This window comes from Otolemur garnettii, unplaced genomic scaffold (genome assembly GCF_000181295.1).
Source record: "Otolemur garnettii isolate 467f Iridium unplaced genomic scaffold, OtoGar3 scaffold00001, whole genome shotgun sequence".
In the NCBI taxonomy this organism is placed as follows: domain Eukaryota; kingdom Metazoa; phylum Chordata; class Mammalia; order Primates; family Galagidae; genus Otolemur; species Otolemur garnettii.
In genome coordinates, this window is record NW_003852396.1 from 51,119,578 (window position 1) to 51,137,450 (window position 17,873).

The following is a 17,873-nucleotide window of genomic DNA, read 5'->3' on the forward strand; positions in this document are numbered from 1 at the left end:
TCAAAGTTCCTGCTCGTCCCCTGCCCCCCCCCCATGATGTCCCACTTTACAAATGTTAAAATCTGGTCACCCTACCTTAAGAGCATTTTTCTAGTTTAAGAAAGAGGAGTACTTGAGAGCCCAAAGAAAAGACAATGAATAATTTAATTGGAAGTTAGCAAAGGGATCTGAGTGTTATGGAGTTACCTTCTTGGTACTACTTTTACATTGAATCATCACAGATCAATAGAAAAGTCACACGCATTGTTATTGACTGTGTAATTTCTTCTTTACCATAAAAATTCTTCAGGATTATGCCTGGGTGGTAAAAATCAACTCACTGAAACAAACCAAGCAAGAGAGGCACCAGGGCTCTGTTGCTATAGCAACTGAACTCTGCAGTCTTCTGGGACTTGCTCTAAGAGGAGGTCCGACCGTAGTGAGAGAGATTATGTTCTTTCCTGTACTTATGACACATACGGATTCATTGTGAGTAAAAAGTTGCATGATCTGAATTGCAGACCTTCTGGCAATGGAAAAGGGGCTGTTGTGTAAAAAGGCAAAAGCATCTTTAGCAAGTGACAAGATTAAAACTTCCATTTATCTTAGTAAAATGTGTCCAAAGTGGCCGTTACTCAGTAGCTGAGCATCAAAAATTTATTTTTGACAATAAAATATAAATCTTTTATATAATTAAACAATTTTTTGAGAACAATGATTATGTTTTCAAAATTACATATTGGTTTCTATTTGTTTTGAAAGGAAAACAATCTGGTCATCTTTCTTCTGGTGTATATATAATCTCAGGCATTTAGAGTAGTGCTCTTATACACGGAGAGTGAAAATTGGCTGCTATTAATTATGTGAATATTTCCAAACTCTGTCACATTCTTTGCACACCTTCCTCAAAGTGGAGCACTAATGCAGAAAAAAAAAAAAAAGAAGAAGAAATAGCACTTAAAACATATTCATATGTTTTAATGTTGGTTTTTAAATTCTTTTTGTTATAATGGTTCTGCTCCATGAAGGACAATCTCACTTGTCATTTGGTCATATTCATTGAGGCTGGACATAATTTACACTTTGGTAAAAACATTTCTCAATGGACTTTGCAATATTAATAAATCCTATTAACCTGTTGCCTCTGAGAAGGCAGATGTCTTAAATAAGAACAAAATACATCATGACTAGTCCTTGCTGGAAGAATTCAGTTTTATGTGCTATTGCCTTTCTGAGCATTAGTCTTTGAGGTTAGAAATCCTCAAGTATAAAAAATTTAAACTGTATTTTGTCCAAGATTGCAGCCCAACACTATATCCAGTTGATGCCTCTTTTAATAGAAAGGAGAAAGTAATATTTGATATTTATTATAGGAATGGAAGAAATAGCTAATATTATCTGGAAAATTCTCTGTATTCTTATTTAAGCTTAGGAATTCATTTCCTCTTCCACTGACTTGTTACAAGGCATGTCATTCTTGTGATACTTCACTTAGGAGAGCGGTCTCCTGTTCCCTCCCGGTCGTACACATTTGGAAGTAAAACTCAATGGAAATCAAGCAGGTTGGAGGGAGAAGGAGGAGGAGGGGGTCAAATCAAATCAGACCTGACGGGTACAGTGAACACTAACTCAGTGATGGGAATACTTACAACCATGACTCCAACTGTACAAAAGCAATTCGTGTAGCCAAAACATGTGTACCATCATGATACTCTGAAATAAAATATGAGAAAAAAGATATATCGATTATAAAAAGAATACATATATGCGAGCTCAAAACCAAAAATCATTATTCCCTGAAAATTTGCCTCTTTTGACCCTTAGCAATGTTGAGGATTTTGAATTGCCTACTGTCACCCAACCAGATAAACATTCTCTACTGCTAGTCAATTAGTAAGATTACCAGGCCTTTCAAGTTCTACAATACGTGTGACTTTACTTCAACTTGAATGATTTTCCTTAGCCATTATGCTGCATCTAGAATAAATGTGAAAATTTTCTCACTGGCCACAAACTAAAATTATTTAATTAAGAAAACATTGGGGCTCGGCACCTGTGGCTCAAGCGGCTAAGGCGCCAGCCACGTACACCTAAGGTGGTGGGTTCGAATCCAGCCCGGACCGGCCAAACAACAATAATGGCTGCAACCAAAAAATAGCCGGGCGTTGTGGTGGGCGCCTGTGGTCCCAGCTACTTGGGAGGCTGAGGCAGGAGACTCGCTTGAGCCCAGGGGTTGGGGGTTGCTGTGAGCAGTGAAGCCATGGCACTCTACCCAGGGGCTCAGCTTGAGGCTCTGTCTCAAAAAAAAAAAAAAAGAAAACATTGGAAAATTGAATGGCTTCACTGCATAAATACGCAGTTCCAATGATCTACATTCTCCATTTCTGCATTGCTGTAGACTTCCAGCTATTAAGATAAATGTGTCAAATATATGTAGATGTATATCTGACATAGTGATGTTTTGTATTATGTCCAGTATGAGAAAATTGAGTTAGTCCAATAATTTGTCTTTTTTCTTAATTTTTTAAGTTTTTGAGACAGAGTCTCACTCTGTTGCCTAGGCTATAGTGCAGTGGCATCAGTCTAGCTCACAGCAACCACAAACTCCTGGGTTTAAGCAATCGTCCTGCCTCAGCTTCCCCAGTAGCTGGGACTATAGGCACCTGCCACAACGCCAGGCTGATTTTTCTATTTTTAGTAGCTAGGAGATCTGTTTCTTGTTCAGGATGGTCTAGAACTCCTGAGCTCCAGGGACCCTCCCACTTCAGCTCACAGGGTGCTAGGATTAAGGCATGAGTCACAGTGCCTAGCCTAATTTGGCATTTTAATTGATTTTAAAAGGTGTTATTTTTCTGTGCCTGAAATTTAAATCCCTAGTCAAGAATTTGGGGAGAAAACAAATCTTTTTGTTTTACATTCATATATATATGAATGCTTAGATAGTTAATGATTAATTATAAATCACATAGCTAGTCAGTGTCCAAACATTTATTGGAATTTAATATATCTGTTTTCAGAGCCCACAATTTTAAACACATGCTTTTCATTTCATCTTAGACTAGTCTCTTGGCATGTCATTTTGTAAATATTACTGCTCAACCTTTTGAAATCTATTGGTAATTGACCTCCTCTCCATGTGTATCTGTCTCCTAATTATATCTTATAAGATATCCTTATATCTTTGCCTGTGAGCTTTGGCAGATAGTAAAGTTTAACAGCTAGTCATTATTGGAGAGACAGAAAAGAATATCAAGGGAATAGTTTTGCAAAATAACAACAAAAATTTAAAAAAAATGGAAAACCCGGCAAGAACGGTTTTCATTGATGTTTCATATATTACTTCATTTTCTTTTTTCTTTTTTTTTTTTTTTTTTGAGACAGAGCCTCAAGCTGTTGCCCTGGGTAGAGTGCCGTGGCATTACAGGTCACAGCAACCTCCAACTCCTGGGCTCAAGCGAGTCTCTTGCCTCTGCCTCCCAAGTAGCTGGGACCACAGGCGCCCGCCACAACGCCCGGCTATTTTTTTGGTTGCAGCCGTCATTGTTGTTTGGCGGGTCCGGGCTGGGGATTCGAACCCGCCACCTTAGGTGTACGTGGCTGGCGCCTTAGCTGGTTGAGCTATAGGCGCCGAGCCCATTTTCTTTTCAATAAATTGACCATCACTGAAAAGTCTTCTAAAAGCAAGATTTATTCTAGAGGTGAAGAAACTTAGGAATATTTTCAATTTGCTACAATTATACATGTTTATTTATAATTGGACTTTACTCAGTTAATGTTAAATCCTAAGGATTTTCTGAGCATGTTATGGTGGGAGGTAAAGTTATTGTTTTGTACCTTTTTATACTTTTCTTATTGGATCTGAATTAAACTTAGGACCAGTGAGAACTGGACACTGGGGCACAGCCACTACTGCTTTGAAAGCAAGTTCTCTAAAATTGGTTACCAAGTATTTTTAAATAACACTTTTTAAAAACTATTTTTACCTTGCTACTTGATGGCAGTACAGAAACTTTACTTTTGTCTGGTCTGTGAAGCACATTTACTTATATATTATCTCATTTTAGTTTCATGACCACTGTGTGACCATTAATTACACATCTTATTGAGGAGGAAACTGAAGCTAATAGAGATTTAGTAATTTTCCTAAGGTAATGATCTGGGATAAATGATATAACGACAGTTTTGTATCTAAATTCCATATGTATGAAACTTCACACATTTCCCTTTGAAGTTTTTCTTTTTAAACTTGCAGTTAAAACACATAAGTTTTTACTGTTTTTTTTAGTTAGGGAGCATGTCCCTTAAATTACAAAATAGCCATTACCTTGCAATATTAACTTACAAAGATTATATGATTTTCCATTTCCTCCCTTTGATAGTCTCCCCAACAAGCATATTTCTTAGTTTATATGTTCTGGACTGAAATAAATGTGAACGATTTTTTTGCAAAAGGGAAAGAAATCAAATAGTCATACACAATGTGTTGCGTCCTTGAATAATTGATGAGTCTTTTAGCCACCAAAGAAAAAACTGGGAAATAGCTGTCATATAAATTATATATAGTTCCCCCATGGGCTGAAATTGCATAAACACAACACAGCCAGATTCATTTAAAAATATACATCACAAATGTGGCCATTTTGAATTGTATTGAATAGAGTCAAGCCTGGTAGAAATGCTGCCGTCAGCATTGACGATAATAAGTTAGATTCATTTAGTGCTGTCGTGGTCATGAAATGAGTGAGATTTGTCTCCACAGAAGCTCATTTCGGAGCTGACTTTGTATCTTATTCTTTTGACATTTCGAATTTCAACTTTTTAATAAAGACTTGGGTCTTGATCTTGGGCCCTTCACCTAACCGGCCAGGCCTTTCATTGCAGGAGCCTTAATGATTCTCATCCATTTTTCATTCTCTGGAATGGTGTGTTCCAATTTTATTTCCATTTGAAGCTTGGTGTACACTATTTTATGACAGTCTGTCATTATCTGCCATAGTATTGGAAGCATGCTAAGATTTTAAGGAGCCGTTTATGCAGATTTGGGGAGAAACCAGTAATCGGGTTGACTATTGGCCTGAGAATGTATCATTTAATTTTCTTTATGATGGAATATTGGATGTTAATTTGAAAAAACACCCAGAAAGTTATTTACTGGCATTTTCCCTATTTCCTACAAGAACAGCAGCGAGAAGAAAGCCCTGTGTCAAGTCATTGCTTGTCTCCTAATTACAGCTTTCTTTTTTATCACTATCTTTCACACGCTAGCTTTTAGTTCCCAGAGCACCGTACTCAACTCCTCGTCCTTCTGTTGTTAATTATGGAAGAAGGCATTCTTTAGCCCAGAGTTCATAAAATATAGTTTGTGTCACAAACAAGTTTTATTTTCTTTTAGCTTTTTAGAGACAAGTTTTAAAAACTGCTTGGGGATAAAAATTCATAATTATTTGAGACATCACCACAAAATGGGCATCTTAATCCTTTTTGGTTAAAAAAAAAAAGACACTAATTTATCCAATGTTCTATTTGTTCCCTTTCCCAGAAAATTATACGTTGGTTAATAATCTCTTTAACTGCACACATGGGCCATTGGTCCTATTTTTCCTAAAATTCAGCTCCATGTATAAAAGTGACAGAGATAGTCAGATAGTCGGAAGCCTCATTTAAAGGAAGATAAAAGGCAGGCCATATTTCCACTTTGTCTTCGAATGTTAGCTTTAGGCATAAAGGTCTTCAGGAATTCCATTCTGAAACTGTAATACCAAGAGAGAGAATAACACATTATGTTTGTTGCCATCTGCCAGTGTGTTAGCCCTGATAATATTACTCAGTTCAGGACTCCTTTTTATCTTTTTTGGTAATCATAATCTTTTGGAGTTCTGTGTTAATGGAAAAATTATGGAAACTCACACAGCAAACAGTTTTATTCATGTCACATGCCTTGTTCTCCTGGTAGGACTAAAGCAAAGGTGGGCGTTAGCCTTGTACAGAGAGTTAGTTTGGACCACCATATATATGTCACAAACTCTTTTCCCAAAGTGAGGTTTACAAAACACCTTTACACCTCTACTATTTCCCTATCAACCCACAGCCAACATTAACAAGTAACCGAGGGGATTCACAGGAGCGAAAAAAGGGAATGTATCCCGTGGCCAACCTTGAGCAGATCTTTTATCTCCTATATCCTTCAACATCTTGTAACAAAAAGACATCCTCCAATGATCACTGGAGGAATCCAGAGGAGCCCGAATTTTGACATCTTAGCACCAAGGATGTGAACAGGCTCTTCCCCCACGCACACCATCTATAGATCTGAGAGAGAACATAGAGCAGCCAGAAGAAAGGGGAAGCTGAAAGTCTAAGGATAAAAAGGAAAGTAGCCTGACTAATCAACTGAGAAATGACAGCCGTAATACTATCCAACTACGAAAAGGGAAACACATGCTTTCCAAATAGGACTTTGTTACCCTTATGCTAAAGCTCAAAACCTATCCTTTGATTCTTTGTGAAAGCCTTTCTACAGATTGCCTTTCCCTTGTGAAAAATCAAGGGTCTTTCTCCTTGTGAGTTTAGAATCTCTAACCTAATTATAAAGTCATCTCTCTAATTGTAAGATTAGCAGGCTGCATACATGCATTGTAGTTATAACAGAAGAAAGTGGTAAAGTAGAAGAAAGCGATTCCCATATCTCATACATTTCTGAGGGTAAATATAACGGTAGGGCCCGGACAGGAAGCAAAGTGGCAACACCAGCGAGCTTACTGGGTTGCAGGGAGGTGAGTTCAACATGCTAGGAGAGTTCCTCAAAGTAGGAAATTTCATACTGAGAATAAAGATTTCGCTTACATAATTTTCCCTAGGACTTTATTATACGTTCTCTAGGGTCGGGCTGGTATGTTTCTCTTACAGAATTGAGATACAGACTTGGTATCTGTTTTCTTAGCAAAATTGTCTCCTCGTGTGTATCTTTGATTTTGGAACAGGAGAACACAGGACCCCAGAAGAAAAATATTTCGAATACAGTATTTGTGTTTCATGTCAACAGCCAACCCGGTCTGTGATTCCCAGACTGGGCAGGCCTCACGTATTATTTAATGCGAATTAACTATGCAGTAAAATTTTTCCTTCGCTACAGGATGTGAAAAAATATAGAGATAGTTATTCTCATTATAAGCTAAAAAACAGTTTGATTTTGTCACAAAGGATCAAAGTTTGCATTTTCAGGTGCTGTTACTGCGTCTTTCTGCTTTGGAGAGCTTTTTATGGATTTCATCTTCTTGTTTCAGTAGGGTCTTCATGGTTGTGACTATGTCTCCACAGCCAAAGCTAAGCAGACCTTGAAGGTAATTACTTAGAAAATTAAGGGGGAAATGTCTCCACTCTGCTTTCCCTGTGGAGCCTTGGCCTCCAATCAAATAAGGGGTGTTGGGCACCCAAAAGCTTATCTGTTGTCCTTTTTCTTTTCTTAAGTGAGGTATTACAACACTGTTTCTTCTTTGATTTTTTCCTATAACACTTTGTAAAAATGGCAATCGGGGTATATTGGGGGTGGATGGAAGGTAATAATCTAGTAATATGTCTTTTTTGTAGCATAATTCCCATGATCCAGTGAGTTCATTCACTTCCAAAATTATTCAAATTGGTTTAAAGTATATACCTGAACTGAGATTAGCTTCTGCTCACAATATTATCTTGGTCTTGGCTTTCGAATATTTGAAATATATATTTGCAGTTAAAAGTAAAGTGTCATATGATTTCAGAATGTCTCTATTCTATTCCTAGTGCACGAATTGCCCTTGATGGTCGAGCACAAATGGAACCTCATGGACATCTCACAGATTTCTGCTCCTGGCCCCATCCCTAACTTCCAGATAGATCAATAGTATTTTACCACATCAGTACAATAAATGTTAAAGGGAACAGCGATGGGACAGGATTTTAATTTGAAGGACTAATGTTGCCACGGCGCATAGGAAGATTAGCTTATTTTTAGATTTTAAATATTAATATTTATGACCTAGAAAGTGGAACTTACTTGAGAAAGTCTTGTCCATTATACATAAATAGAAAATAATTTTAAGAGAAACCCCATTGTCTACATTTTGCTTCAAAAGGGATGAACGTATCTTGAAACTCTGTACATTATGAAAATAAGTTTAGATTTCTAAAAGTGTGGTTAAATTCATCCCTTTTTCAGCATTTATACCTGTCTTCATTCAACGCATTTACAAGGGTGTGCCATGTGAAAGAACTATTAGAAAGCTTGGTAAAGTTTCTCTGTAACCTCTGTTTCTATGTGAAGATTATGTTTTGGGATGTAAATATTGATCAGGTCCTATCTAATCATTAAGACAATTCAATATAATCTAATCTGTTATCTCCATTAATAGATGACAAGCAGAAGAAAGAAATAAGTGCCTGAAAATTCACTTCTAAAATTTCAAGAGACCCAAAGGTTATAGAACATAAGCATGTGTGACTGAGTTGGGTGGCAGAGACGCCAAGCATAACTTTGCTTAGACCTGTTGAAAGATAGGGCGTAGAGAATTATGAAACAAGTCACTGTTAAATGAAAATGAAATCTAAATCTGGGGAGCTAATCTGACTATGACAGCTCTGATCCTCGTTCATCACCATGTCCACTGAACCCCTGTTGCTGGCTGGTGTTACATTCCCCCGTTCATTATTCAGGTGTCACAGGTGGTAACACCTGACGGGTTTTCTTTGTTCAGAGAAACTGAGTATCTGTGTTCTTGGCAATGCTTAAATTGCCACACCTCTCCTTGTGCCTTATAAAAGTAATTTTTTTTCATTTTCATTGGTGTCTTTTAATAGATCATGTATATTGACCTAAAAAGACAGGTATGTAGTTTTCTAAAATCCCTACTCACAATTCTTTATATTTTCTAAAGAAAATCTCTGAGGTTAGTATTAGCTCAGTAGGCATTATGGGTTTTGTCCTGGAGGTTTATAATGGAGCTAGTTTTTTTTTTTTTTTTTTTTTTTTTTGAGGTAGCTCCGTTCTCCTTAGAGCAGACTGAAAAGTGTGCAGATTTCTCTTCTCTTCCTTTCTCTGCCTTTCCTCTTTTCTCAGAGAGGGTATATAGGGAAAGAGAGGATAAATTGCCAAGGTTTGCAGGTGGCATCCCCATTTGATGCCTTGTCTTTAGCAAATATGAACATAGAACAGTCTAGTCATTGTCCTAATTGAGGAAAGATACACTGAAGTCAAGAGCATGACTTCCTTCCTGAGACCCTTTCTCAGAGACCCTAGAACACTCAAAGAAAGAATTTAGAGCTAACAGCCACATCAGTTGACTCTTTGGGGTCCTAGAATGATCAGAGGGCTCCCAGTAACCACATCAGGGCCATCTTTCTTTCCACTGTTGGACCCGGGGAGTTCCAGGAGAGTGCTAAGAGCTTTAGGCTTTGTTGTACCAATAGCTGAGATACCTGAAGGCCAGCAGAGAGCTCCCCAGTGCCAGCCCTCTAATTCTTCCTTCTTCTGGAAAGTGCAGTCTTTTCCTTAAGGTCTATTTCACTTTCACACCGTTCCCCAGGAGAAGCAGCTCAATCCTCTGCCTCTACTGACTCTTGCCGTTCACATTTGTCAAACTATCTTCATGCCCAAGTCTCATTACCCACCTTGATGGCCAGTTTTCCCTGCCTCATTTAAACACTTTTTTATCGATGTGACTTATAGTTAAGTCATCTTTGCTTCTTATGTCTAATACCACAGTCAGTCTCAATCCCTTCTATTTCAGCCACCTTTGCATCTTGCCAGATCCATAAGGCAGGAAATTGGCGATTCGTGGGGATTGTTTAGTATGAAATGTTCTTTCTGAACCAAGATTACCTTTTACCTGCTTTTGTTTGCATTTCTCAGGTCAATTTATTTCCCTTGAACATCATTCCAAGATGCCATTTCTCAGTCCCCTTCCCATAGCAGGTTATAAAAAAAAAGGTGTCAAACATTATTTTAATCATTAGGATTCCCACAGTTTCCAGATAAGTGGAGGCTAGTGAGGGATGTGCTGAGATCCTAAAATGCTTCCACCTACTATTTGCTACCTGGAAATTCCCAGTTAAGTATTTAAAAGCTCCATTTTTATTTCATATGCAATTTTATATTCAGTGGTCTCCAAGTTTATTTACTCTATTAGAAGTATTTTTCCAACGTAATTCAGAACTCCCCCAAATCGCTAGATGTTAGAGCTGTACAAGTGGCTTATGTTTGACCATGTTCTCTTTCTAATTTTCTTAAAGGGAAAGGCTTTTAAAATAAGACACATCTTTGATTAAAGTATTTATAGTATACCACACTTTGTTTAAAATAATAATTCCTGATTTTTTTTTTTGTTGTTGGTAGAAAGCATTTGAAAATTAATCTAGGAACTGAGAGTTGAATTGTAAGAAAGAGTATATAAGGCCGTTCTTGATACATGGGCTTTAAGAGTTAAGGTCATGTTTGAGGGAACATAGACTTAACATCAACGTTAAGCTAGATATCTGTGTCTCATCAAACTTTCATGTGACATTTTACTTGGGTTAGATTTGAGGATGAAGTTCCCAGCATGGTTTTCACCTGTCATGAGGTTTTTCTATTAATTTGGACTTCAAGAGTCAGGAAGGGTTATTAGGAGAAAGTAAAGACTGGAATGAGGAATAAGTAGATGTTGGCCAAACAAACTAGAAGGGAAAGTGTTCCAATCAGAATCAGAAGGGAAACAGTAGAAACAAAGGCCCAGAAGCAACAGAGAAGACGAGAGGAAGACAGAGTGAGATAGGATCAAAACTACGGAAACCCAGTCTTCAGAGCAGGGGACGAGGGGTAGGGTGCATGATGAGAGGCTGGTGTAGCCAGAGAGACCTAAAGCCAACCAGACTCGTGGAACAACTATATTAGGAGATAGATTGTTTTGGTTTTCTCCTGAAGGCAGTAAGAATAGTCTCAATAATTTTTAGAAGGAAGAAAACGTAAGTAGATTCCATTTTAAATTACATAGGCGGCTCGGCGCCTATAGCTCAACCGGCTAAGGCGCCAGCCACGTACACCTAAGGTGGCCGGTTCGAATCCCCAGCCCGGACCCGCCAAACAACAATGGCAGCTGCAACCAAAAAATAGCCGGGCGTTGTGGCGGGCGCCTGTGGTCCCAGCTACTTGGGAGGCGGAGGCAGGAGACTCGCTTGAGCCCAGGAGTTGGAGGTTGCTGTGAGCTGTAATGCCACGGCACTCTGCCCAGGGGGACAGCTTGAGGCTCTGTCTCAAAAAAAAAAAAAAAATTACATAGGCTACCGTGCAGAGAATGAATTGGAAGTGTGTAAAACTGGAGGAATATTATCCCGCCATATTGGCTTGGAGAGTGCGTGGGTTGTGATAGTGGCAGCTAGCCTGGAGACATCTTGTATAAATATTCCATATGTATATTGTCTACAAGGTGAGGCTTCCTAACTTAGTACATGGGTTATTTAAAACTGAAGTACCGTTAAGTTCTTCTTGTCCTTTAAACAATAACAGAAAAGCAACATGCTGGTTTTGGCTTGTTCTGACGTATCTGCCTGGCATAGAGAACTTGGCTGGGCTTCCACATGTCAGAGTTTCCACTTGTTAATAAACGGTTTCTTTGGTGAGAATTTTACATAGAATAAAAATTGTAGGCTACTCATCGAAACTAAATGAGAATGAAGGGAAAGAGTCTTTTTATATTTTACAACCATAGCACAATTGAAAAAATAAAAACTTCTGGGGAATATCACTTGACGAGAGTCAAGTAAATTCACAAAAAGGCACAAACTGGTTCTCCTATCAACAAGTTTTAAAAAATGTGTTACCCTAGACTCTTATTCTCCAGATGTTACTCAGATTCTCCGTTCCAGGTCTGCCTGGTGATTTAGCACACGTTTTGTTTAGCATAGCAGAGCTATAAAAAGTACAGTGCTTTGCCCCCAGTAAGCCTTGCAGTGAGACCAAGGTATTTATGTTAAAACTGTTTCTTGGGCCAAGATTCCTCCCCAGAGTATTTTTTGGCCATTGACAATTTTTTTAACATGAGTTCATTACAGAATACCCAGAAAGCAATGATTCCAGATGTGCAGTTGGAGTTCAGACCTTTGGGTAGATGTTAACCTGATTTATCCATCTCCTGTGAAATCTGTGAGTTGTCAGTAACAGGTAGTAAGCAACCACCATGTGCCTGGCGTTGGACTCATGGATCAAGCAGTGAACAAAACAATCACCTTATATTCTAGAAGATAGATAATAAACACATAAACCAGGAGTCAGATAGTAAAAGGCCAGACATAATTATTTAAGCTTTGTGAGAACGACTTTATTACTTTAGGTACAGTAGGTAATGAATTTAGCATGGCTGTGTTCCAATTGCACTTTATTTATAAAAATAGGATGTGAGCCAGGTGTGTTCATTGGGCCATAGTTTGATGACTCCGACATAAATCATGAAATAAGTAAGTTTGTGTTTTGTACTATTACAATAGGAAAGAAGATAGAACAGGATAACGTGGAAGGAGATGTACTAGAGTAGTTGGGAAAGACTTTCTTGTGATTTGGTAAACATAGGTCTAAGTCAGAGGTTCTCAACCTGTGGGTCGCGACCCATAGGAACTGTATTAAAGGGATGCAGCATTAGGAAGGTTGAGAACCACTGTAATTTATAAGCAAGTTGTGAATATTGTCTATCTTTATCTCAAAATTAAATGTAAAACTACAAAAAGTAAGTTATAGATTCATGGAAGGTAGGAACCATATAGAACATGCTGACATGTAGTAATTCTTGCATTGCTGTTGGAAAGTTTCGGCCCCAGCCTTCAGTAATTCATACTTTCTTCTGAATTTCCCTGGCTTTTATTAAATGGTAATACTCACTTAACACTAAGAAAAGGTACCATATCTCTTATGTGTGCTTTCCTGAAGTGCATGGACAGTGTTTGATGGTAGTTTCTATCCTACCTGCTCATTTTGGCATTCTTCCATACTTGGAACATGATAACCATCAGATTATCATATCATGAGGAACAGAAAAGCTATAAGACAGTGCAGCCAGGAGTCCAACAAAGGTGGATCAGACCGAGAATTTGCTTTCACAGTGCATACATGGGCTTTAAGCGTTGAGCTTTAAGAGAATCTGCTTTCACAGTGCATCAATGCAGGGTAACTTGGCTACACATAAAATATTAACCAGAGGAAAAGGAGGGGCACACTTCTGAACAGCAGGCGGTTCTCTGATTAGATCTGCAGGGCTAGCTTTATGTGAATTGTGGTTGTTAAATCCTGATCCATGCAATGAATCAGAGAATAGAAGTTTTTCAATAATACAATGGGGTGTTGGGGTCATTTGGTTAAACCACAGGGAATAATCTATCAGGCAATAGATATTGCCTCTTATGGAAAGCTGGTAAGAAGTCTTGCTTCAGAGCTCAAAGATCCAGGTGGAAAGAGATGCAACAATAATAAAAATAAGACAAAATGAAGGGTGGTGTGAGATGGACCATGAATCAGACTCCAGATTAATTAATTTGACAAACATTTGTTCAGTACTTCTGATAAGCGGCATACTATGTTAGGCAGTGATGAATTTAGACGGAATTTAGATGGTATACATTAGATTTATCTAGAAAGCTTTCAAAGGGAAGGTGGAGACTCACTAGTGTTTTGAGAAATATATAGGATTTGAATGAGAGAAACTCAGGAGAATAACAGAGTAAGCAACACAGAGGAATGGGAAGAACTCAAGGGATCTTTGAACAGTGAGTGGATCAGTTTGGCTAGAGATTATGTAGAGAATTCAAGTAGGAAAATAATGTGATAAAAAAGGCTTGGGGGGGCAACTGTGAAGTCTTTGAATGCAAAGCCCCCACCCCCTGGAAGGCATTGGACAGCAATTGGAGGTATTGAGTAATAGAATGATAAATGGACCTTTAAGGCAATTGATATGGCAGAAGTTTATATATAAAATTACAAGAAGAGCAGAAAGAAACTGAAGACATCGATGCCAATTAAGAAGTTTCTCCAATCATTCGTATACTATGCATGTGAGCTTTCACTAACATGGTAGAGAGAATGAAAAAATAATGGATAATGTATTTTGAGGGTCGGCTTGATTGGGTATTAATGGAATGGCAGGAAGAAGTAAAGACCAAAATAGAATTTTGAAAATGATGATTTCTTACTAGAAATTACTCTTCCCCTAGGGGAAAAAATAATTAGTTGAGAAGAAACATTTATAACTTAAAAGAGTTTCTGAGGTCAAGTCATTCTGTTATCAACTCAATAAAGTTATTTAAAATCTCTGTGACTCATCTGTAACATGAATTATAACACTCATTTTTAGAGGGCTGATTATTCATTCATTTCAGCAGATATTTCATAAATTATGTTTCAGTTCCTGGAAATAGAATGGTGTGTAAGAAAAGGTCTCTGCCTTTAAAGAGCTTATTTTCTAGAAGAGACAGATTCGTTTCTAGTAGGCAAAAATACGCAAGGCAATTTTGAGTTCTGATACATGTTAACAGGAAACATTTGAGTAATGTAGAGAAATGGGATTCAGAAGTGGTTTCTTGATGATATTTGAAGTGGCACCTTAAAGGATGAGAAGGACCCAGGCTGGGAAGACTAAGAAAAGCATTCAGAAGTGACAGGAAGAGCAAGGCAAGGCTTGGCTTATCTGGGGAGCAGTAGAGCTGATTTCTTAGCTTATACACAAGCACTTCTGAGAAATGGGACCATTGTAGCCTTGCCTACCTATCCTGGTAGTACTTCATTGTCAGACTGTGAGTGTAAATTATAGCTGCCTGCCCTCTGGTGCCCTCTGAGGCTTATTTGATCCTGTTAGTAAGCTTTTCCCAAATGTCAGGGTGGATGTTGAGAGTCTGTGCCTGCTCGTTTGTCCTGGGGCATGCATTACTGTTTCTTTACATAGGAAACAGACCAACACCATATCTGAAAAGGCAGCTTCTGTCAGAGAGGAGAATCTGTTTATTTATTTATTTTTGTAAATGAGAAGGAGTGGAGACGGAAGGGAACAAGCAGTGTTCTGTTGAGAGGAATGACTTGCATGTTTTAGTCAGTCTGTTCATTCTTATAAAACTAGGGCAAAACAATGATCCCATTAAATGGTATCTTTTTTTTTTCCCCGTAGAGTTTTTTGCCTTTTTTTCAGGGGTCATAAAGAAAAAAGAAAACACTAGAATCAGGGAATACTTTGATTCTGTGGTGTGGGTTTGAACGCTAGCTCTTCACCCACCGGAAAATTCTGAACAACGGACCCTGGAATTTTCTCCTTTAGGAATCCTGGTCGTCCCTCTAATTTTGTGCTGATTGCCCTAGTTTCAAAGGTGAGGGGGAGACAGTAGAGAATCGCGTGAGAAGTTTTGGAGCCGTGCCCGGCCCTGCACCTGTGTCTGCCCCGGCCTTTGTCTGCTGCAGCCACCTTGGTCTTCTCTTTTTTTCAGTACTCTTTGTTCTGTTTTGCTCAGGAGCCTTTGAAAGACTGTTCTTCCTGAAATCTCTCTACCCATTGCCTAATATCTCATTTTTATTTTCTTTGGCTTTTACTTCTAATTTCCTGCCCTCCCAACAAGCCTTTCTTCCTCCCTGAGTTGGACTGTGGTCAGCTGAGGTTTCCCTGTTCAGGGATACTGATCCCAAGCACCCCGCTCTTCTCTTCCAAGACATTTATGACACAATCTATCTTCGCCGTGTTTTCTTCTGTTCTTCACTCTTACAGACTGGAGGGTCAATTTGTACTGGAGTCTGGTTGCTCACATTCCCTCCCCGTGCCAGACACTCGCCACTACATTTCCTGCCATAGAAGAGCGGCTTGATAAATATTTGTCAAGTGGATTGAGCTAAAATAAACAGGCATTGTTTAGACATGATGGAGGTTTTTTGGAAGGTGAGGAACTCTGAGAACAAAGGTAGATAACAATAATTTCCTAAGAGTTAAGATTAGTTGTAACAGAAATTAAAAAAAAAAAAGTGACAGTTACTTAAAGAAGGTGAGTTTATTTCTCCATTATGAATGTCCAAAGCTGGTTTGATGACTCTGCTCCTCGACTCCTCAGGGACCCGATCCCTCCAGCTCCATACTCTGTCATCACTAGTGGAGGGTCTCAGACACACATGGTTTAACCTGGCTCTGGGTGTCAGCCAAAAAGATGGAGGAAAGGATGGAAAGTGTGTGTGCCACCTAAAGAAAGGTCCTAGAAGCTGTCACTCCTCTCATGTCTTACTGACTGTAGCTTAGACTTGTGCCCACATACGTGTGTATAGCTGTGGCACAGACTAAGACTGTAGCTTTTATTGGGGGCAGCTCTGGGCCCAATCAAGTTCCTGCTGCTCTGGAGGAAAGGAAATACTGAGAGGCTGAGGTCCTTACCAGGAGGTCAGGATGAACACCACAGGGATTAGGACCACCTGGCAAATCATCAAGCATTACTTGAGCCTTCAATGTAAGTCTTTGATTCTGTAACTTGTAATAAAAGCTAAATGGGCAAGAATTATTGATACTAAAATTAGATAGTCATGTGTTACTTAACATTCTGAGAAATGCGTAGTTAGGCTATTTCAGCACTGAGAGGACATCTCAGAGTGCACTGATATAAACCCAGAAGCTACTGCACACGGAGGCTAATATAGTACATAAACCATAAATCTGTGTAGCATGTTACTGGAAAGAATATGGTAGGCACCTGTAAGGCAATGGGACGTATTTGCTTATCTAAGCATATCCAAGCATAGAAAAGATGCAGTAAAAATATGATATAAAAACTTAACAAATACCCATATAGGGCATTTACAATGGATTGAGTTGGCCAGATGAGAAGTTGTTCTGGGTAGGTCAGTGAAGAGAGTGGTAAATTAATGTGAAAACCTACAATATTACTGCATATGACTGTAGACTTCATAAACACCGCACTCTAGGCTACGCTAAATTTGTTGGAATTTTTTCTTCAATAATAAATTAACTTTGGCTTATTGTAACTTTTTACTTACTAGCTTTAAATTTAAAAAATGACTGACTCTTTTGTAATAGCTTAAAAGACAAATAGCCAAACAAAAGTATTTTCTTCATATCCTTATTCTATAAGTATTTTTCTATTATTAATTTTTTTCTTTTAAAATTTTTTTTTCTAAGAAACTAAAGCATAAATATACATATTTGTCTAGGCCTCCAGAGGGCAAGGATCATCAAGACATCTCTAGGGGACAGGACTGTCTTAGCTTTATTGTAATTGTACGGAACGATCATCGTACGTGCGTTCCCCGTTGGTTGAGACTCTATGCGATACATGACTGTAGTCTTTTCAACAGGGCTTTTTGGCTTTGCTTTGGTATTTTGAGGAATACAATAAGAGGCATGCAAGTTAAAGGTGACTGCAAGTATCCCTGTAGAAATGTATTGACTTGGAAGCAGCTTCATTCAAACTTGGCTTCAACATTCAATTCAATCATCTATGTATTTAACTTTCAAAATCCATGATGAAAATTGTGACTCAGAAATAAAGAAAAAAAAAGATAGTTTAACAGCACCTTCTATTTTTAATGCCTGACCATTTTGTAGATCACTCTGAATTAGAGTATCTGACTATACAACATCCCTCCCAAAGCTAAGTAGATTTACAGATGACAAATAAATAGCCCAGACTAGAGGCAGATGACTTCTATGTGATAGACTCAAGACTGAATCACGCTCAGGTTATGTTATTAAGTGTAAGTTCTTCCTCCTGTTCCCAATGGCACGTCAAAGCCTGGTGAGGAAATATAAAGCGATGTTGATGAGAAAAGATGCCTCCCCCAGTCCCCTTTCAGGTACAGCGTGCAGTACAGGAAGGGAGGGTACATTATGGTATTTACAGGGATAGCTCATTTTCTTAACTGT

The 17,873-nt window shown here is 38.5% G+C and overlaps 1 protein-coding gene across 3 annotated transcripts in view; it reads left to right on the forward strand.

Annotated features, from left to right (window-relative positions):
- The window catches only part of GAS2 (growth arrest specific 2), a 122,902-nt gene that overhangs the window by 75,569 nt on the left and 29,460 nt on the right, over nucleotides 1–17,873 (forward strand). Inside the window, exons 7-8 of one of the 3 annotated variants that reach the window (XR_002770850.1) lie at nucleotides 7,263–7,319; nucleotides 7,759–8,949. The exons of 1 other annotated variant lie outside the window; for it this stretch is intronic. Coding sequence is in view for 1 of the 2 variants with exons in the window: in XM_023507574.1 (XP_023363342.1) it covers nucleotides 7,263–7,265 (3 nt within the window). In the remaining variant the exon portion in view is untranslated. Of the gene's footprint in view, nucleotides 1–7,262; nucleotides 8,950–17,873 lie in introns of those variants that run through there. One more of the 3 variants, XM_023507574.1, reaches the window with a different exon arrangement.